This window comes from Amblyraja radiata, chromosome 1 (genome assembly GCF_010909765.2).
Source record: "Amblyraja radiata isolate CabotCenter1 chromosome 1, sAmbRad1.1.pri, whole genome shotgun sequence".
NCBI lineage: Eukaryota > Metazoa > Chordata > Chondrichthyes > Rajiformes > Rajidae > Amblyraja > Amblyraja radiata.
The window spans coordinates 26,960,763-26,984,112 of record NC_045956.1 but is presented as its reverse complement, the minus strand read 5'-3'; the positions used below and the strand labels follow the sequence as shown (position 1 = coordinate 26,984,112).

The 23,350-nt window shown below is 44.3% G+C and overlaps 1 protein-coding gene across 3 annotated transcripts in view; it reads left to right on the top strand.

Annotated features, from left to right (window-relative positions):
• tll1 (tolloid like 1) overlaps positions 1 to 23,350 on the top strand; it is a 372,266-nt gene that overhangs the window by 345,374 nt on the left and 3,542 nt on the right. For all 3 annotated transcript variants that reach the window (XM_033019027.1, XM_033019018.1, XM_033019035.1), the window contains one exon: positions 14,165 to 14,415. In XM_033019027.1, coding sequence (XP_032874918.1) covers positions 14,165 to 14,415 — 251 coding nt within the window. The remainder of the gene's footprint in view (positions 1 to 14,164; positions 14,416 to 23,350) is intronic.

The following is a 23,350-nucleotide window of genomic DNA, read 5'->3' as shown; positions in this document are numbered from 1 at the left end:
CATTACACATATTGTTAGAGTAACTGTGTTAGAATTTTAACTGAAAGTCCTATTTCATTTTTATCTTTTAATTAAGAATTTCAGTATGAAAGATGACATTCTGTTTCTAGATAAATGCTGCAGTTAAGACATGAGGGTTGCAGCACCCTCTACTGTTCTGGGCAGATACAACATTTGCATCAAAAGTATTTTGTATGTTAAAGGTGTACCTCATTATGAAATAGATTGGTTGAATCCAGCTCTGGACCAGAGACGGAAACCGCTATCAAAACATGGAGGGGACACAATTTCTTGGCGGCCGCGTGCGCATGTGCACACACACACACATGCGAGGCATCGGAAGCTTCAGCCGTGCGCCCTCTGAACGGAATTAGCTTGGGATTCTTCCAGTTTCCAGCCCTACAATGTGAATGCTTCTACTACGGGGCTGTTACCGTTAAAATGAGTCAATTACTGCAGATCTGTACCACAGATTTAAAGCTTGTAACGTGAGGGGGACCGTCCCCCACCTCTGAAAACATGGAGGGGACGTTCTCCCCTGCCCCCCCCGGATTTTCTGCCAATGCTCTGGACTGCAATCTGTGACAGTTCCCATTTCTCTGGTCATTCTATTCTATTTGCGATCATTGGCAGTTTGTGATCATTTTCATTTACCATTTTCTATTAATTTCTGAATAACTTTTCCAGAAGGCTGTTGCCCTCGAGTTCACTAGTGCACCAATCCAGTCACCAAGCAGATGAAATGTACCCTGTGATTGACGCTGGTAACTTTTAGTTTTAAATTAGTTTTAGAGATGCAGCGCGGAAACAGGCCCTTCGGCCCATTGAGTCCATGCCGACCCTGCACATTAACACTATCCTACACACACTAGGGACAATTTACTCTTATACCAAACCAATTGACCTACAAACCTGTACGTCTTTGGAGTATGGGAGGAAACCGAAGATCTCAGAAAAAAACCATGCGGTCACGGGGAGAACGTACAAACTCCGTACAGACAGCACCCGTAGTCGGGATCGAACCCGGGTCTCCAGCGTTGCAAGCGCTGTAATGGCAGCAACTCTACCGCAGCGCCACCAAGACCGCCCTAACTGTTGGTGTAACTATTGTCACCCAGTGATGGTAAAAGTAGACGTTTGGAGCATTTTGTCCCATTTGGTCTTGGAGATGAGAATTGGCAGGACAGTTATTGAGCAATTTCTTCTTGAAGTTTGCAAGTGCGTAAGTCAGTTGAAGGTAGGATCATATGGTACATAGGGAATGCATTTGGTTCAATCCAGGCTCGGTGGCATGGTGGCACAGTGGCTCAGTGGTAGAGTTGCTGCCTCACAGCGCCAGAGACCCGGGTTTGATCCTCACTACGGGTGCTGTCTGTATGGAGTTTTTAATGTTCTCCCCATGACCGCGTGGATTTTCCCCGGATGCTCCGGTTTCCTCCCACCTTCTAAAGACGTACTGGTTTGTAGGCTAATTGGCTTCGGTAAAATTGTAAATTGTCTCGAGCGTGTAGGATAGTACTAGTGTTCAGGAATCGCTGGTTGGCGCAGACTCGGTGGGCCGAAGGGCCTGTTACAACGCTCTATATCTCTAAACTAAACCAAACTAAGCTGAAGGCTGATTAGAAGTTAATTCCAATTATCTGCAATGACTTCATAATCACATAACATTCATCCTATACAGAAGTCTATTAAGCTCACTTCTCAGATTTTCAATGGACATAGCCTCGTTAAATTTTGCTTCATTGAATTTAATTGAATTGAATGACATAGCATGGAAAGAGGCCCTTCGGCTCACCGAGTCCATGCTGACCATTGATCAGCCACTCATGTTATCCCACTTTATCATCCACTCCCTACACACAAGGGGCAATTTACAGTGGCCAATTAACCTACATACCCGCAGATCTTTAGTATGTGGGAGGTAATCGGAGTTCCCGGAGGAAGCCCACATGGTTACAGGAGAATTTTGTTAACTCCATGCAGACGGCACCTAGATCAGGATCGAACGTGGGTCTCTGGAGCTGTGAGGCAACAGCTCCACCACCAATGTGCCATCCTATTTCTAGAAACTGGACTTCCCCCTTTCTGGAATGAAGGATCCAGATTCAAGCTATCCTGATATCTCCCTAAATAATCCAGCTTGAATCTTGCTTTGCCCTCTCTGGTTCTAAAAACTCATCAGAGGAAACAATTTCTACTTCCCCAATCCAACCCCTTAAACTTCTTGAAAACTTCACTTTGATTACTCTTTAATAGAACATAGGAACAGTACCGCACAGGAACAGTACATTCTGCCCATAATGTCTGTGCCGAACATTATGCCAAATTCAACTAATCTTATCTGCCCACTCATGATCCAAATCCCTCAATTCGCTGTATATCCGTATCCCCTCCTCACTACCACTGTTGTACCTGGCTTCACTATCATCCCTGGAGGCGTATTCCAGCAACTTTCCACCCTCTGTGTAAAAGAATCTTCCCGCACATCTACTTTAAACTTTGCCCCTTTATTGGATCAGACTTGCTCCATAGCTTCACCTTCAAGCTATGCCTACTAATCTTTGATATTTCCTATACTTTGTAAGGCAGTACAAGGGATGTTATGCTCCCAGGCTTTGCTATTTAACCCATGGTGATCTCATTTCACGTCTCGGGAACAAGTGCTACAGCTCCTTCCACTGACTCTGATGTTCTCTTCCAGTTTGAGAATCTTCATCAGAACTTTCCGAAGTCTGGTGACGTGTCTTTGAACCGAAACACTAAATGGCCTGTCCCACTTGGACGACCTAATCCACGAGTTTAGAAGAACCTAGACGAGTTGAACAAAATGTTAAGGCCGTGTTGACTCGCCGAAGTAAAAGACCTCCTACGACTATGTCTACGACTTCCCACGACTATGTCTACAACCTCCTACGACCCCCCTCGACCTCAGTCTTCTACACCTAAGACCAACTACGACTAGCTACGAGTGGAAAATGATCACATGATAAAATGATGTAATGTTTGCATTTTTTTCTCGGGCCAATTACCGACCTACGACGATCTACGACCCACCTACGAGTAAAAAGTATAAATTTTTTCCATGCCCCTGTCCCACTTAGGAAACCTGAACAGAAACCTCTGGAGACTTTGCGCCCCACCCAATGTTTCCGTGCGGTTCCCAGAGTTTGCAGGTGGTTGCCGGAGGTTGCAGGTAGTGGAAGCTGGTAGGGAGACCGGTAGGGAAACCTCCGGGAACCATACAGAAACCTTGGGTGGGGCGCAAAGTCCCCAGAGGTTCCCGTTCAGGTTTCCAAAATGGGACAGGGGCATTACTTGCTGTGTGTTTCCAACATTTTCTGTCTTTCCTTTCAGATTTTCAGCATCTGCAATTTGATTTTTTTTTCACAATGCAGTAATGTTTATTTAGAAAGTTCCAGTCTGACTTCCTGTGTCAGCCACAGCAAGAAATGCCGTCCAGATGTGATGTGCTGTGTTTTTTTTTTTTAACTAAGCGCAATTATTGTTAAGTTGAAATACCAACCATTTTCTGGCATTGTAAGAAATAGATGTGGTGATTGGTGTCGATGGATCTGTAAACCATTACATCAAAGTATCGAATCTTTCAGGAAGGGCTTAACTATTTTACTAGGGGCGATATTGCCTGACAAAATTGGAAATGGAAGCAAGGTTGGGGTGTCCCAGCACTTGATGTCAAAGTTACAAATTTACTGTCAGATTCAGAATGCTAAAACTGTCAGTTCAGAACAGATAGATTTTTGATTAGTACAGGTGTCAGAGGTTATGGGGATATGGCTGGAGAATGGGGCTCGGAGGGAGAGATAGATCAGCCATGATTGAACGGCAGAGCAGACTTGATGGGCCGAATGGCCTATTTCTACTCCTATCACTTATGACCTTATGATGACCTTCACTCAGGGCAGATCAATCTTGTTCAGATCTTTTTTACAAAACATTCAGGCAAGTGCATGGATAGGATAGGTTAAGTGGGATATGGGCCAAACGCAGGCAAGTGTAGGGACTAGTGTAGATGGGACAAGTTGGTCTGTGTGGGCAAGTTGGGTCGATGGGGCCTTTTCCACCCTGTATAACTGACTTGATTAGTACAGGTGTCAAGGGTTATGGGGAAAAGGCAGGAGAGGAGGAAGAGATAGATCAGCCATGATTGAATAGCGGAGTTGACTTGATGGGCCGAATGGCCTAATTTTGCAATTACCACTAAATGAATTTATGAATTCTGCTGTACCTGAGACCTCATTAACTTCAGTGACCATTGTAGCCTGTGGATAAGGTGAAAAATAAGTTTATTTCTTTCAATTATTTAAGTTTAATTTCACTTTTTTAATTTTATATACAGCAGTTTTTAGAGCATATGAGGAGTTTAAATAATAGTTTCATTTTTAAATATCTGTGCATATTTTTAGTTTAGTTAAGAGATACAGCGTGGAAACAGGCCCTTCAGCCCACCGAGTCCGCAACGACCAGCGATCCCCGCACAATAAAAACATCCTACACACACTAGGAACCATCGGCAGAAATGGAGGGAAAGGGGGACATGCCCCCTCCCCCCACCCCCCACCCCCTGCTTTGAGAGGTGGGGGACAATCCCCCCCATGTTTTGTAATCCGGAATTTATCAGACGCTTTCTAAGGGCTGAATCGACCCATTCGCGGGGCCTTTCAGCGCCCGGCACGGTTTAAAATCAAACTGCTGCATTGAGGCGTTCGAGGCTTCCGATGTTAAAGCCTCTGCCGGCCGATTAAATGCCTCGCGAACGGGCCGATTCAAGCCCCATGATTCGGGGCGGACGAAGCTGCTGTTGTTGGAGTCACCAACCAGGTCAGCTCCCGATGTTACCATCCACAGGTCCCACGGCCGAAGCCTCGCGTTTGTGTGCAGGACACAAGAAATTGTGCCCCCCCCCCATGTTTTGATAGTGATTTCCGTGCCAGCTAGGGACAATTTACACATACACCAAGCCAATAAACCTACAAACCTGTATGTCTTTGGAGGGTGGGAGGAAACCGAAGATCTCTGAGAAAACCCATGGTAACGGGGAGAACGTGCACACTCCGTACAGACAGCACCCGTGGTCGGGATCGAACTCGGGTCTCCGGCGTTGCAAGCGCTGTAAGCAGCAACTCTACCGCTGCACCACCGGGGCTGCCCTAATTAGAGGCGGAGGTATTAGAGGCGTTCGAAAACCCTTAAATGACTGTCAACAAAGTGCAGTGCAGGATGTTGCTGGTTCCGAATCTGTCGGGAGCATTTGTGTTAGAGGTTTGGAAGTGCACCACTGGAGGCTTTGTTTAGGGTTCAGATCATTGACTAGAACAAAACACGCTGGGCCTGTATGGGAATGCCACAGGCACCAGTTGGCTTCAACCTATATTGTCATGTAATCCTTGCAGAAAATACCCTGGTGAAAATTGATAGCAGCTGAGGGTGCCTTTGCTTTTCATGAGCATTAGATTTAGTTGGACGAGATCCAAGGCAATATATCCATTATTATGAAAACTCAATATTTTTATTACTGGTTTATTACCAAGGCAGCTTTCAAAACGATACGCATTTATGGGCCAATTATATTAGACAGTTTACATTAAGTCAAATTAGGGGTTTAGTTTATGTAGACAACTCCTCAAGGGGTATGCAGGCCGTAGGCATAGAATCAACTCTGCAAATCCCACATCCATTTCAAAGCAACACAAGCCATTTAAAAAAGATTACAGATTGTTTTTGATTTCCCTCGAGACTTATTTTAAAGAAACTTCATCCTATCATTGAGTGGATAGTGGATAAACTAAACCGGGAGGTTTAGTTTAATTTAGAGGTGCAGCGTGGAAACAGGCCCTTCGGCCCACTGAGTCCGCACCAACCCGCGATCCCCGCACATTAACACAAGCCTACACACACTAGGGACAAATTACACTTAAACCAAGTATACAAACCCAAGCCTGTTAGCTTACAAAGCTGTACATCTTTGGAGTGTGCCAGGAAACCGAAGATCTCGGGGAAAACCCACGCGGTCACGATACGAACGTACAAACTCCGAGCAGACAGTACCCGTAGTCGGGATCGAACCCAGGTCTCTGGCCCTGCATGTGTTGTAAGGCAGCAACTCTACCGCTGTGCCACCATGAAAGAGGTTGATGCCTCTACCACGACAAATCTTTCAAACATGTTCAAGTATTCTGGTTGCTTGGCAGCAAGAAACAGGGCAGCCAGCATTACATGGTTGATCTGCTGCTCCTTCAACACTGACAGAAACAATTGCCATTGGCGACCAACTTGATGTCTTCACTGAAGTTTCATCAATCCGAAGCGTTACGTCTGTCTCGCTCTTCACAGATGTCGTTTGACCTGTTGATTATTTCCATTATATTTCTGTTTTTACTTCACCGCTGTCAATTGGAGTCAGATCCAGACGGCAAAAATGCACAATTTCACAAACTACCAGTACCACAAAAAACCTCACCCAACTGATTATTTTTAACGGAGCGCATGGAAGCGAAATGTTAACTTTTCCTGTTGTGGCTGCTGTCTTGAAACAAAAAGATGTTTTCTGCAAAATCTGGATTCTTGCTGAGCATGAAATCTCAATGTTGGAGATTGACTTCCAAAACACAGCTGGACTACCCTCTAAATCACATTGAGAGGAATTGTCAGCTAACAGCTGGTTTCTATTACCTTACCTTTATTATGCTTCTGTCCGGCAGCCTTTCCCTTCTCTGGTTTTATCTGTATGATGTGAAATTCGCAAAGAGCATACAGCTTATTGCAGTTACCAGCCAAGAAATTGGATACGGTTAGCAGAGTGATTGCTTCAATGGCGATCGGTCTCGGTTGAATGAGTCAACTGATGGCTCTGATGTAGCTGGGCGCTCGGGGGCTGATGGGTTCCAGCTGGCTCTGGAGACAGGCAGGACTGCAGGTAAATCACTGGCAGAGGGATGGGCAGAGGCAATGCATAGCCATGTGAGCTTGGGACAGCTGGCATCTGCGGCTCTTTTGAAGCAGGGAATCATCCAGTGAGGCTATACATGTTGGACTTGGACACAGGAGAGGATGATCACTTTGATGGGAGATAGGCACAAAATGCTGGAGTAACTCAGCGGGACAGGCAGCAACTCTGGAGACGTTTCGACCCGAACCATCGCCCATTCCTTCTCTCCTGAGATGCTGCCTCACCTGCTGGGTTACTCCAACATTTTGTGTCTATCTTTACATTACAACTATTGCCTTCCCTTCCTGGTTCAAAAAGTAAATCTACAAGAGGACATAATCCTACAGAAAATAAAGTGTAAGATTAAAAAAATAATAGCAGTGGCTTTATATGAGCCATTCAAAGTTCTTTAAGGGCCTGTCCCACTTAGGCAATCTTTCAGCGACAGCCGGAAAATTGGCTGTAACACATGGACGCGGGGTGATGCCTGTATTGTCGTGAGTTGTCTCCTCAATTGTCGTAACTTTTTTCTTGTCGCAGCTGGATTTTGAAATGTTCAAAACCTTTCGACGACTGTGGGCTTGTCGCCAGGTTGTCGCCGGATGCTGACTTCGGTGAATTTCATTGGCGACTACCTACGTCAAACTACGTCAACCGGCGACAGGTACCGGTGACTGAATTGTCTTCAGTTGTCGCCGACAGGTCGTGGGTAGACGTCCTAAGTCACGATGATTGGGCCGCCGGTTGTCAATAGTTTGCCGTAGCTTGACGTTAACTAGGTGATAGGTTGTCGTAGCTTGTCGTAGACATTGTCGTGGGGGGGTCCATTCGCCGTTTTTTCGGCGACCTGCTACGACCGTGACCGTCGTCGGCAGTCGGCGAAAACATCTCCTAAGTGGGACAGGCCCTTTGCCATTCAAGCCTATAATGCTCCCACTTTTCATTATTTATTCACCAGAGTATACAAAAAATATTTACATGAGCTGGACAGCTCGATTTTTTTTTGTGTGACACCATGTTATCTGTTGCAAGTTTAGTTTTGTTTAGTTTAGAGATACAGCATGGTCTAAACCAGCATCTGCAGTTCCTCCCTATACATCATTTTGATGGGACTTTGTTGTAGCCCTCCCAATAGTCAGCATCAGGAGATTGCACGTAGCAGTAAACATTATAGTCAAGTCAAAGAGTGTTTAATTGTTATATGGAACAATGAAATTCTAACTTGCAGCTGCATAACAGGCCTGTAAACACAGTACTCCTGCATAACATAAGAAACAAAAAAATACCAAATACATTAAAACCAATTTAATTTTAGATTAAAACCCAATATTAGGGCAAAACATCCAGAGTAATAGGATAGTATTAGTGGGAGATTTCAAATTCCTTATATTGACTGGACCACCCACTGTGTAAAGAGAGATTGTGGAGCAGTCTTTGCTGAAGGCAGAAAGTAGGGGAGATAGGAAGATGTGACGGGATCACGTCTGGAGGCGGGGGGGGGGGGGGGGGGGGGGGGGAAGGTTAGAATTAGAGGACACAGAGGAGGCGCAGGTAGTTGTGGAGTATTGCATTTCTGACCTTAGGGATCGTAGGGGTCTCTGCTGTTTGTCATATACATTTGAAGATTTGGATGACAATTTAATTAACATTAATAGTAAATTTGCAGGTGACACCAACATTGTTGGTGTAGTAGGGAGTGAGGAAAGGATATCTACGTTTACAACAAGGTCAAGATCAATTGGGAAGAGGGAAAACATAGAAACATAGAAAATGGATGCAGTAATAGGCCATTCGGCCCTATGAACCAGCGCCTCCATTCAATATGATCATGGCTGATCATCAAAAATCAGTACCCTGTTCCTTTCTCCCCATATCCCATGATTCCGTTAGCCCAAAGAACAAAATTCTAAGAGGAAAAGCAGTTGTAAATGGAACATAATTTTGACAAGTGTGAGGATTGAGGAGATGCACTTTGGTATGTCAAACAGTGGCAGGTCTTACACAGTAAATGGTAGTCCTGGAGTGTTTGGCAGAGAAATCAGGGAGCACAGGTGCATAGTTCCTTGAAAGAGCAGAGTCAGGTGGATAATGTGAAGGGGATGGATGCCTTCATTGGGAAGAGTAGTGAGTACAAAAGTTGGGACATCATGATGCAGGTGTGCAAGTCATTGGTGAGACCACACTTGGAGTACCGTGTGTAGACAAAAATGCTGGAGAAACTCAGCGGGTGAGGCAGCATCTATGGAGCGAAGGAATGGGTGCTGTTTCGGATCGAGACCCTTCTTCAGACTCAGAGTACCATGTGTTGTCTGGTCATCTAGCTATTGGAATAATGTCGTTAAGTTGAGCAGAAGAGATTCACTGTGCTTGTAGGCTTTTGCTTCATAGGGAGAGGTTGGCTAGGCTGGGACCTTTTTCTCTATAGTGTCGGAGACTGTGCGGGTAATCTTATCGAGGGTGAAAAATAACATGAGGGGCATGGATAAAGTGAACGTTTGTAGTCTTGTTCTCAGGGTCGAGTGTTCTCAAACGACAAAGCTTCAGCTTAAGCTGAGGGGAGATATTTAAGAGGAATGTTTTTACTCAGAGGGTAGGCTGTATCTGGAAAGAGCTGCCAGAGGAAGCTATAGAAGCAGAAACAATGACAACGTTTGGGCAGATATATGGATTGTAATGCCCCTGTCCCACTTAGGAACGGAAACCTCTGGAGACTTTGCGCCCCACCCAAGGTTTCCGTGCGGTTCCCGGAGGTTTTTGTCAGTCTTTCTACCTGCTTCCACTACCTGCAACCTCCAGCAACCACCTGCAACCTCCGGGAACCGCATAAGGGTTTGGACGGCTATTGGCCAAATGCAGAGAAAATGGGACAAGCCCAATATGCTAACTTGGACAGTATGGACTAGCTGGATCAGGGACCTGTTCCCATAGGGTACAACTCTGTGTGGCCCTTCCTGGTCCCCATTGAGGTGTACATTTTAAAAGAAACGCCTCTGAGAGGCCCCTGTAAGAAGGGCATCTGCTTGGGCAATGAAAGTTCATATTTATTGAAGTCAAGCTTACATTGATTGTGAAAAATTCTGCTCAATTGAACTCAAATACCATGTTGGGACCAGTTTACATTTTTATGGAATTAAATGTCGTTTAATGCATCTGGCAGTGCAGATCACATTCCAGAATTCCTCCCAGAATTATTATTTTTTGCTCCAAAGAAAAAGAACGAAGGTGATGTTTTCTTATATGTTAATGCATCAGTTTTGATCTTGCATGGTGCGGTGCTAAACCTGCACTATTTGAACTCCACGGTAGTTGGACCAACTTATAATTGATATAAAGTCTGTGGCACAGGAAAGTGCCGTTGGCTCATCATCATTTGTATCAAATTTGCTGTCAAACCTGTGGAATAAAGGCAAGACAGTAATTTCTAACCCAACATTTTTCTTAATTTTCGTTTAACTTTGTTTAGAGTTCCAGCGCGGAAACAGGTCCTTCGGCCCACCGTGTCAGCACCGAACAGCGACCCCAACACATTAACACTACTCTACACACACAAAGGACAATTTACACTTATACCAAGCCAATTAACCTCCTAACCTGTACATCTTTGGAGTGTGGGAGGAAACCGAAGATCTCGGAGAAAACCCACGCAGGTCACAGGGAGAACGTACAAACTCCGTAACAGACATCACCCATAGTCAGGATTGAACCCGGGTCTCTGGCGCTGTAAGGCAGTAGCTCAACCAATGCACCACCCCGCCGCCATCATTTCACTTTCATGGTTACAATTTCAAAATGTGACTAACTGATTTTTAGCTTGACTCCAGTTTATCAGAAACAGATTTGGAGGCAAAAAATCTCCTGACTGGGCACTATTCTTCCATTTGCTAATCTTCAATTTACCTCGTCGGATCAAATGGTTTATGTCTAGTAGCAAAACATTTCTCCCATATTTTACTAAGGTTCAAAAATTCAAGATTTCAGTTCAGTAGCAAATCTATGCTGATCACCCAGGTCACCATGAACAGTTAGCGTGAAATAGCACAGTGGAGCATTTAAATGTAATCCTTCATTGTAATTTATGCGAATGTATAGTGCTGATAGTTGAGGACTTGTTAACACATTGCTACGGATTACGTGGATAGATCCCAGGGGGGGAGAACTGCGGCACATTTATTCAAAAATATTTCACGAGGCAGCAACAGATCAGATGCCATTAATTCAACAGTTTCACTGAATAGTAAATCATTTCACACGCACAAGGTGAAAAAATGCCCCCGCTTACTGTTAAACTGTTAAACCGCTGAGGTTTGAGATCATTTCATTTTTCATGAACTTCGACATTTGTGACTGCAGTAAAAAAAAAAGCAGAAGTGTGCTGGAAACCTTCAACGGGTCAGTTAGCACTCGAGAAAAGAGAAACGGCAAATATTTCAGGGTAGATTTACAGCATCCACGATATTTTGCTTTTGTCATCTGTTTCCAATTCTCTGGAACTATCTTGGGAATGAAGGTGGTGTATAATAGTTCACTTCAGTTCAGTTTAGTTTATTGTCACATGACCGAGGTACAGTGAAAAGCTTTTGTTGCGTGCTAACCAGTCAGCAGAAAGATTAATACAATGTTACGATCGATCGATTTACAGTGTATGATAAGGGAAGAACGTTTAGTGCAAGGTAAAGCCAACAAAGTCCGATCAAGGATAGTCCGAGGGTCACTAAAGAGGTAGATAGTGTTCAGCACTGCTCTCTAGTTGTGGTTGACATTATTATTAATGCCTTTGCCGAATAATAGCATGCATTGTTTTCTAACTTGTGCATTGAACTCCTTGAGCTGAAATATTCAACATCCTTGCAGATTTGTCAAATGCTGGTCCATGCCAACTACCAGCAGTGTAGTCTCATCAGTCACATCTTAATGCTATTTATTCACTCTCACACGCCCCATCAACACCCCCTTGAGGGAGACACAGACAGTGCAGCTGTCTCACAGCTCAAGCATTCTAGGTTGGATTTTGACTTCCAGTGCTGCCTGTGTGGAGTCTGCATGTTCTCCCTTGACTGTGTGGATTGTACTACCATCCCATCTCCACCACCACCAGTACTGTTTATTTCCAATCTTCCAAAGATATGCTGACTATTAGATTAATAGTAAATTGCCACTCTTCTATGCAGGTAGTGACCACTGCCCAATCCATCACCGGCTTTGACCTCCCCACCGTGGAAGGGATCTATCGTAGTCGCTGCCTCAAAAAGGCAGCCAAAATCATCAAAGACCCACACCATCCTGGCCACACACTTATCTCACCACTGCCATCAGGAAGAAGGTACAGGAGCCTGAAGACTAACGTCCAGGTTCAGGAACAGCTTCTTCCCCACAGCCATCAGGCTATTAAACACAACGAATAAGCTATAAGCTCCGATCTGCAAAAGACTATATTATTATTTGTTATTTGTTGAACTTTTTCTTTTTTTTTCCCGTTATATACAATGTTTACATATTCACATATTCTGTTGTGCTGCATAATTTTGGGGAAAAGGCTATTTCCCTTTGAAATAAGGGCTGCTTCTTTCAGTGTGATATGACAGTGTCTCTAATTGAATCAGATCTCCCACATGATGCTCATTTCCTCTCATCAAAAGGCACTTCATTCTGCCAGTGCCCAATTTAGCAATAACTGTTAGTGGCCTCCAACTTCATCAAAGCATTGATTTTAAATTCCGCTTGCTTGCTTGAACATCCTTCCTTGTTTCTAGAACTTCCCCTGTACTTCTGTACTTTTCTGAGGCCAATTTCTTGCACAGGTAATTCTAGTCACTGGATGGCTGGCAACGTTACTTTCTGTAGGTGAGGCCTTGGACTCTCACTCACCCCATCTGCCTCGCCAGTCCCCTTTGCACTTTGAGGCTGCTCCTGATAACCTCAAAGTGCAAGCTTCTGGATTTAAGATGTTTTGTTTAGTTTAGAGATACTGCGTGGAAGCAGGCCCTTTGGCCCATCGAGTCCACACCGACCAGCAATCCTGCCGCACATTAGCGCTATCCTACACACACTACGGACAATTTACATTTATACCAAGCCAATTAACCTACATACCTGTACGTCTTTGGAGTGTGAGAGGAAACCGAAGATCACGGGGAAAACCCACACGGTCACGGGGAGAATGTACAAACTCTGTACAAACAGCACCCGTAGTCAGGATCAAACCCGAGTCTCCGCCGCTGCATTCGCTGTAAGGCAGCAACTCTACCGCTGCGCCACATTGACCGCCCGTTATGTTGTTATATTTGAGTTCTTAAAAGGGTCAAATTAACTTTTTGCTTAAGTTGAATATTAGTTGCTGTGGAAAGGTTAAATTTAGAAACTTATTTTGAAATGAGTTGTGGAAGGAAGGTTAATGTCATGTCTCAAACCGAGAACGGATTTTATAAACTTCATAAATAGGATAATCGCCCTGTTAAGATATTATTATGATGAAGCATTAAGTTGTTTCTGAATGAGGGGACAAGTGACAGGATTACTTAAGGGCTGTTCCACTTAGGCGATTTTTTTAGACTACTACCGGCGACTGTCATAGTCGTAACAGGTTGCTGAAAAACCGCCGACTGGACCCCCCCCCTCCCCCCACGACAATGTCTACGACAACCTACCACCCAGTCTACGTCAAGCTATGGCAAGCTACCGACAACCGGCGAACCATTAGGACATCCACCTACGACCACACCGACGACAACCGATGACCACACAGGCGACAACCTACGACAACCAAAATCAACCTATGTCCACCCGCGAGAAGCTACGACAAGCTACGACCGTGTCGGCGACAACTGAAGACAATTCAGTCGCTGGTACCTGTCACCGGTTGACGTAGGTTGAGGTAGGTAGTCGCAAATGGAATTCACCGAATTCAGCACCGGCGACAACCTACGACAGCACCTACGTCAGGAGAAGTCAAGGTACGCTCATTGGCGTCAAGCCACTGTCGTCGGAAATTTTTGAGCATGTTGAAAATCCAGCGACGACCAGAAAGACGCTACGACTCTTTGGGCGACTAAGGAGACTACTCACGACCATACAGGCGACAGCCATCGACCATGTGGCGACAGCCTAGTTGCCTAAAAAATAGCCTAAGTGGGACAGGCCCTTTAGTCCTTTATTATGATCTTGCAAAGAGATGTGAATCAGGACAAAATTAGTTACATGAGTGTAAATTCTTTGTTTCAGAATGCGGCGGGAGACTTCGGGCAGAGATTAAATCCAAGGATCTGTACTCCCACGCACAATTTGGGGACAATAACTATCCGGGGCAAGTGGACTGTGAATGGCAGATTATAGCGGAAAAAGGTTATGGAGTGGAGCTATCCTTCCAGACGTTTGAAGTGGAAGTGGAAGCTGATTGTGGCTATGACTTTATTGAACTATTTGATGGATTTGACACCACAGCTTCAAGACTTGGACAGTTCTGTGGATCAGGGGTAAGAATCGACTTAAATGGACATGTATTATGTATAACCGTTGTTTCTTATCTAAAACGGTAAATTATTGATTAATTTTACTTCTGTGACATGGCCACCAAGTCTATGCTTGGTCACGCCATGTGTACGAGGCCAGATTGGGAACACCAGATGCAGTTAGAGGAGGTGCACGTGAACCTCTGTCTCACCTGGAAGGACTGGTGGGGTCCCTGGACGGAGACTAGGGAGGAGGTACAGGGACAGGCGTTACATCTCCTGCGGTTGTAGGGGAAAGTACCTAGGGAGGGGGATGGTTTGGGTTGGGATGAGTGAATCAAGGGAGTTGCGCAGAAAGGGTCTCTATGGAAGGTGGAAAGGGTGGAGATGGGAAGGTATGATTAGTGGTAGGATCACGTTCGAGGCGATGGAAATGTCGGAGGATGATATGTTGGGTACGAAGGCTGGTGGGGTGGAAGATGAAGACCAGGGGAATTCTTATCCTTGTTCCATCTGGGGACAGGGGAAGTGAGAGCAGAGCTTTGGGACAGAGGAGACATGGGTGAGAGATCCATCTATGATAGTATTGGAGAAACCATGTTTACTAAAGAAAGAGGACATTTTGGATGTCCTAGTATAGAAAGCTTTATCTAGGGAATAGATAAGGCATGGACGGAGGAATTGAGAATAGGAAATAGCATCAAGGTGAGAGGAAGTGTAGACAGATAACTGGTGGTCGGTAGGTTTGTAGTAGACATCAGTTGATAGTGCCCTGTGATGGAGACAGAGAGATCAAGAAAGAGGAGAGAGGTGTCGGAGAAAATCCAGGTGAGTTTAATGGTGGAGGTTAATGGTGAAATTAATTAAATCAACGAATTCTGCATGAAAAAGCCCTGATGAAGTCTTTGATGTAGCGGAGAAAGTTGTAGATGGTGCCATTGTAAGCCATGAATAAGAACTGTTCGACAGAAATTATGACAAGGCAGGCATAGGGGCCCTCGAGGGTGCCCATGGCGACACCATTCACTTGGAGAAAATGAGAGGAGACAAAAGAGAAGCTTTTGAGGGTGAGGCCAAATTCTTCCAGATGGAAGACAGTGTTAGTAGAAGGAAATTGATTATGTCGAGGAAGAACTGGAACAACCTTGAGACCTTCCTGGTGGGGGGTGGAGGTGTAAATGAACTGGACATCCATGGTAAAGATGAGGCAATGGGGCTTGGAAACTGAAAGTTATTGAAGAGGTGAAGGGTGTGTGTGAGATGTCCCTTGTGTAGGTGGAAAGGAACTGGGCAAGGGAAGAGTAGGATGGAATCAAGGTGTTTGGAGATGAGTTCAGTGGGGCAGGAACGGACAGAAAGAATGGGTCTGGCAGTGCAGTCCTGTTTGTGGATTTTGGGGAGGGGATGAAATAGGGCACTGTAGGGCTGAGGAACGATAATGTTGGTGGCTATGGAGAGGAGGCTGGGGAGAGGTGATCGCCAGCTGAGGAGGTTGTGGAGCAGACATCGCCAGTGGAAGCAGAGTGTCACTTACAAAGCTGCTGACTGTATAAATGCATGTACAGTGCAGTCAGAAAGTATTCAGACCCCTTCACATTTCCACATTTTGTTACGTTACAGCCTTATTTTAAAATTGATTAAATTCATTTTTTTTAATCATCAATCTACACACAATACCCCAGAATGAAGAAGCAAAAACAGGTATTTAGACATTTTTGCAAAGTAATTAAAAAGAAATAACTGAAATATTACATTTACATAAGTATTCAGACCCTTTGCTATGACACTCAAAATTGAGCTTATGTCCATCCTGTTTCCATTGATTATCCTTGAGATGTTTCTACAACTACAACTTAATTACCAGTGGTAAATTAAATTGATTGGACATGATTTGGAAAGGCTCACACCTGTCTCTATAAAGTCCCACAGTTGACAGTGCATGTCAGAGCAAAAACCAAGCCATGAAGACCAAGGAATTGGTCGTAGACCTCCGAGACATGATTGTGTCGAGACACAGATCTGGGGAAGGGTATAAAACAATTTCTGCAGCATTGCAGGTCCCAAAGATCACAGTGGCCTCCGTCATTCTTAAATGGAAGAACTTTGGAATCACCAGGGCTCTTCATAGAGCTGGCTGCCCGGCCAAACTGAGTAATCGGGAGAGAGGGCCTTGGTCAAGGAGGTGACCAAGAACCCATTGGTCACTCTGACAAAGCTCCAGAGTTACTAGGTGGAGATAGACAATAAACAATAGGTGCAGGAGTAGGCCATTCGGCCCTTCGAGCCAGCACCACCATTCAGTGTGATCATGGCTGATCATCCACAATTAGTACCCTGTTCCTGCCTTCTCCCCATATCCCCTGACTCTGCTATTTTTAAGAGCCCTATCTAGCAACTCTTGAAAGTATCCAGAGAACCTGCCTCCACCGCTCTCTGAGGCAGAGAATTCCGCACTCACCACTCTCTGTGAGAAAAAGTGTTTCCTCGTCTCCGTTCTAAATGGCTTACTCCTTATTCTTAAACTGTGGCCCCTGGTTCTGGATTCCCCCAACACCGGGAACATGTCCAATGGATGAGAGATGGGAGAACCATCCAGAAGGACAACTATATCTGTAGCACTCCGCCAATCAGGGCTTTATGGTAGCGTGGCCAGATGGAAGCCACTCCTCAGTAAAAGACACATGACAGCCCGCTTGGAGTTTGCCAAAAGGCATGAGAAACAAGATTCTCTGGTCTGATGAAACCAAGATTGAACTCTTTGGCCTGAATGCCAAGTGTCACGTTTGGAGGAAACCAGGCACCGCTCATCACCTGACCAATACCATATCTACAGTGAAGCATGGTGGTGGCAGCATCATGCTGTAGGGATGTTTTTCAGCGGCAGGAACTGGGAGACTAGTCAGGATCGAGGGAAAGATGAACGGAACAAAGTACAGAGAGATCCTTGATGAAAACCTGCTCCAGAGAGTTCTGGACCTCAGACTGGGGCGGAGGTTCACCTTCCAACGACCCTAAGCATACAGCGAAGACAACGCAGGAATGGCTTAGTGACAAGTCTTTGTGAGGCCCAGCCAGAGCCCAGACTTGAACCCGATCGAACATCACTGGAGGAACCTGAAAATAGCTGTGAATCGATGCTCCCCATCCAACCTGATAGACCTTGAGAGGATCTGCAGAGAGGAATGGGAGAAATTACCCAAATATAGGTGTGCCAAGCTTGTAGCGTCATACCTAAGAAGACTTGATGCTGTAATCGCTGCCAAAGGTGCCTCAACAATGTACTGAGTAAAGGGTCTGAATACTTATGTAAATGTGATTTATTTTTAATTACTTTGCAAACATTTCTAAACACCTGTTTTCGCTTTTTTATTGTGGGGTATTGTGTTGATTGATGATTAAAACAAGAATTTAATCCTTTTTAAAATAAGGCTGTAACGTAACAAAATGTGGAAAAAGTGAAGGGGTCTGAATACTTTCTGAATGCACTGTATGTAGGTAAGCATGCACACGTGCACACATACACCACATATGCATGCACGTATATTGAGTTTACCAAATCACACCTTTTATGATGTTTTAGAATTAATATGCATGTTTTAAAGTGATCCAGTTTACTAAAACAATAACAAAAAATTGCAAACACTGAAATGAGATAAAAGATCTTAGAAATATACCTCCACACACCAAGTAATGCTTAAATTATAACACATATCACTTTTAAGGATGGTCACTGCAAAATCTAGCATCTTTTTTGTAATACCTTCTTAGGAGGTGAATAATGTTGGCACGATCCCCATTCAATGTTCATCTATAGCGACCCTGAGATGGTTATGCATTGCCTTCTTGAATCATTGTAATTCCTGTAGTGAAGACACCCACACTGCACTATCAAGTAGGGGGTTCCTTGAGTTATGGTCACAGAGAGAGTCATTTACAGCACAGAAGCAGGCCCTTCGACCACCAAGTCCATGCTAATCAGTGTTCTTAGCAATGTTAACCCCATTTAAATGTAGTTGGACTCTAGCATTCCATGTTTTGATAATCAGAAATACTTTGTGTGTTGTGAGAGTATTCATCCCCAACAACAGCTTGGGCAGTGCATTCAAGATTAAATGTAAATGTCCCTTACAAAAGAAAACAACAGCTCTGATATACGATGCTTGACACTGGCAAAACTGCAGGGAACGTTAGATTGATCTGTTATTGGGGAACTGGACTCACCGAAGGTCAGAGCTGCTGTTTTATTTTGTAAAGGACATTCATTCCCACTCTGTGTCCCCCTGGGATCCCCTTCATACCTCCTACCGTTCATCTTACATCTGTACTCCCTTGTTTTAACGTCATCGCCATGAGACAAAAGGTACATTCCACCTGTCCCCTTCATAAATTTTGTCTACTTTTATTAATCACACCTCAGCCTCCTCTGATCCAGTGAAAACAAACCAAGCCTATCCAATCTATCCTGATTTCGGAACTGTTTCAAAACAGACAACATTCCTGGTGAAACTGGAGACATTAAAAACTACAAATGCTGGAATCTTGAGTAAAGCACGAAGAGCTGGAGTACTTTAGCGAGTCAGACAGCACATGTGGAGGGATTGCACCGGCTGTGTTTTCAGATCGGGACACATTCAGTTTAGTTTAGAGATGCAGAAGGAAGCAGGCCCTTCGGCCCACTGAGTCCGCCCTGACTAGCGATCCCCGCATATTAACACTACCCTACACACACTAGGGACAATTTACACTCACACCAAGCCAATTAACCTACAAACCTGTATGTCCTTGGAGTGTGGGAGGAAACCGAAGATCTCGGCGAAAACCCACGCGGTCACGGGGAGAACGTACAAATGCCGTACAGACAGCACCCGTAGTTGGGATCGAACCCGGGTGTCTTGCACTGTAAGCGCTGTAAGACAGCACCTCTACCGCTGCGCCACTGTGCCGCCCGGTATTATGGGGAACTGGAGTCACCAAAGGTCAGAGTAGATCAGTAGCTGTTGTTTTCTTTTGTAGTAAAGGTCGTTTTCATTTCATGACAAAGTACCAGCTTCATGATAGTTGCACCAGACTTGCTTTTAGCAGAATTCAGATTTTCAAACTGACCTCTCATTGTGGATTTTGCCCACTAATAACTGAATTTATGAGAACAATTTTTACAGCTACGGTGAAACCTGCAGTGAAAGGACACTCTATTCCTTGTGATGCAGTTGAATCATAAATAAAAAACTCATACTTTTCAAGATTTGATTAGACAGAAAATAGTGGAAGTTTTTTATAATGCTTTTAATATTCATATCAAATTTCGCATTTTCCACATGTTGGAATCCCTCCAAGGCCCCCGATCTTGCTGTCTCTAAAATCCTGCAATTATGTGTAATCTTTGCCAGCTTTGCCAGTCTTCTTTCTTGCTCGGTATTTTTTGTGCCTGTGTTCTTTGCTCCACCAGCTGGGCAGGCACCTCACTTCAGAATTTTCATCCCGAAGGCTTTAAACATCCTTCGACTCCTTTTATGGTCCTCCTTAAAATCTCTCTTTTAGTCTCAGCTTTTGATCACTGAACCTTAACCTTTCCTTCCCTGGCTGGCTCACTGCCTGTATTGATATTGCACTTCAACAGGATAGTTTCCACATTAAATGGAGCAAGATCTAATCGCACTTTGCAGCTTATATTTGTGTGCAATTAATTTAACCCCTGGATTACTTTAATTACTCTTAAATTTAGACGACATCAACCAGGTGTATCTGTAGAATCAAAATGGCATTTTGTAATGTAACCGTGGTAAATATTCCCACGTTATCCTTCTTGATAGCTTTGCAGCCATTGACACGGTCGACATACCACGAGATTAATGGTTCTCCTGACGGCGAGGAGGGTTGTCTTTGAATACAGATCAACATTGATCAGTTGATAAGATGAGCAGAGAAATGGCCGAGGATTGATGTGAGTCTGCAAGATGTAAGGTGACGCATTTTGGGAGGAATGATAAAAGTCTAGGATATTCACAATGAGAAGAGGCTACACCCTTGGAATTCCTGAGAAACCTCGGAACCTCTGTGTACATCAAAAGGATAAGTGCCTTTATTAGCCAGAACACATTAAAAAAGTGCAAGGAGGTTATGCTTCTGTTATGTAAAATATTAATTAAGCCACAGCTTCAGTATTGTATGCAGTTCTTGTCAATGCACTGCAGGAAGACCATGATTGCATTGGAGAGGGTTTCTTGGTCCTCCAAAATATTCCAAATGGAATTTAAACTGGAGGTGGTGGAGGGAGGACTGAAGCCAGAAAGGGTTTTTGGGAAGAAAGAGCTACCTTAAATGTAGTTGCATCTATCTGGTTGGGTAACTATGGTAGGGTGAAGACTATTCCAGATGAGGTCAGGTGAGGTTCACCAGAAATGGCCAAGAATGGAGCATTTCAGTTGCGAAGAGGAATTGGATAGGGTGCATTTGTTTCTCTATGAGTGGAGAATGACACGATTGAAGAGTACACGGGGTAGACGTTGAGAAACTCTTCCGCTTGGCAGATTTTCCTAAACAAGGGAGTGCTATAAGGGGTAGGTTGATGTCTGAAGAAGGGTCTCGACCCAAAACGTTGCCTGCTCCTTTTTTCTATAGATAGATGCTGCCTGACCCGCTGAGTTTCTCCAGCATTTTTTGTCAACGCAGAATATACACGGTGGGCTGAAGGGCCTCTTTTTCTTCTTCCTGTCTCTACAATTCTAATTTTCTGTTTTTCTCCCTTTTCTTGTGATACCGTTGCAGAGTCTCTCCCATGAATTGACCGTTCCAGTTGACCGTTCCAGTTAATACTTACATGCTACTCTGAAACTTTATTGATACCAAAAATATACTTCATTCATAAAATGTTCAAAAGTACAATCAGGACATGTCATGCATTCATTGGGCCAAGCAATTCAGTGCATTTGTATGCATTAAGGTAATCCAAGGGTTAAATTAATTGCACACAATTATAAACTACAAAGTGCGATTAGATCTTGGTCCCTTTACTGTGGAAACTATGGGAGTTCCAAGGGTGCAGCCTCTCATTGTGAATATGCTAGACGTTGATTATTCCACCCAAAATGCGTCACCTTACATCTTGCAGCCGCACATCAATTCATAATTGCATTATTGCACACAATTAACTTCCTAAACTTCCTAAAATGCCATTGCTTCATCCTTTAGTCAGAAGGTGGTGAATGTGTGGAATTCTTTGCCACAGAAGGCTGTGGAGGCCAAGTCAGTGGATGTTTTTACAGCAGAGATAGATAGATTCCTGATTGATATGGGTGTCAGGGGTTATGGGGAGAAGGCAGGAGAATGGGGTTGGGATGGAGAGATCGATCAGCCATGATTGAATGGCGGAGTAGACTTGATGAGCCGAATGGCCTAAATCTGCTCCTATCACTTATGACCTTATGACCTAAACACCAGTAGGACATTTGAGAGGCAGTTGCACTGGCCCACATCCCTGCATGTGCATTGGTGCAGGAGATTAGACTGTGATTCAATCAACATATACTGTCGCACCTTGAAAAGTGCTAGATGACAGTATTGGATGGGGTCATCTACTTGCATTGGAAGACCAATGAGTTTGGTGGTGATTAACATGTATTTTTCATTGATTTGAGGCTCTCCCAAAGGCTGTCATTGTTTGGCTACATCTGCATACCTGAGAAATGCTTGTTATGGGGTTAGGGGGAGATGGCAGGAGAATGGGGTTAGGAGAGAGGTAGATCAGGCATGATTGAATGGCGGAGCAGAATTGATGGGCTGAATGGCCTAATTCTGCTCCTATCACATGATGACCTTATGACCATTCAAGCTCAGAATCTTAAGCTAAGCAGCTGCTCCACACAATCCTCATCAAAGATCCATTGCATCACTTTCTGGACCGTTGTGGTATACATTGTTAGATGACCATCTCATCTGCACCACAGCCGGGCTAAGGGCAGCATGTGATGGGTTTGAGATTGGGAATCTGAAGTGGGGGGGGAGACAATATCATCCTCCAGCCCAGCGATCCAGATGCTTGTTTTGGAGTTCACCTGATGAGATGTTCCCTTCAAATTCCCAGGAAGGACAAATGAATCTCGTCGGACCATTTTCAGGCTAACATCCACACATCGAGGTACACTTAAATTGGGCTGGCTACATGGTTTGTCTGCTTGGCACCAGGCCCCCAAAGTGGAGACACTCTGCTCCATCATGAGAGGACCTTACCAATCTGAAAAAGTAAAAATAAAATCAAGGATGTTTTCAACGCTTCCAGTAAAAATGCAACATTCTCATTGTTGCTCTAGTCCGTGACCGGTAGTTGGACCAGATGATGAAGGGAATAAAGGTTCAGCTAGAACTTGTCCACTCGACTCGACTGACCCCGTCAGCCACCATTTGCCCCTTCCTTTCAACAAAGGGCAATTCCTACTTTGGGATCAAAACCTCTAAACCCACAAACCCAGAGTGGAAACCAGTCATCTTTGATCCCAAGTGACTGCCGAAGAAGAAGAAAGAAAATGACATACCAATCTATCTCACTATCAGTTTTTGAACCCCTTCCTCTGCTTTTAATTTGCTAATGGACTTTGCTAATTAGTCCCAAACTAAAATTGAGAGATGTTTTGATAAAGCACATTGTGTGCTTTATCAAAACATCAGTCTGAAGAAGGGTCTTGACCCGAAACTTCGTCTATTTCCTTTGCTCCATATATGCTGCCTCACCCGCTGAGTTTCTCCAGCATTTTTGTCTACCTTCGATTTTCCAGCATCTGCAGTTCCTTCTTAAACAAATAATCAATAAGGTACTTTTTTGAAGTATAATCTCCATTGTAAGTGGAAAATCAATAGCATTGGCTTGGATCGACTCGCAATTCAATTTCCTTGGGCCTGATTCAGTCATCCTTCCCACATGGTGTATCTGGTTAAGCTGGCTAGCCCACGATGGTCACAAAATGCT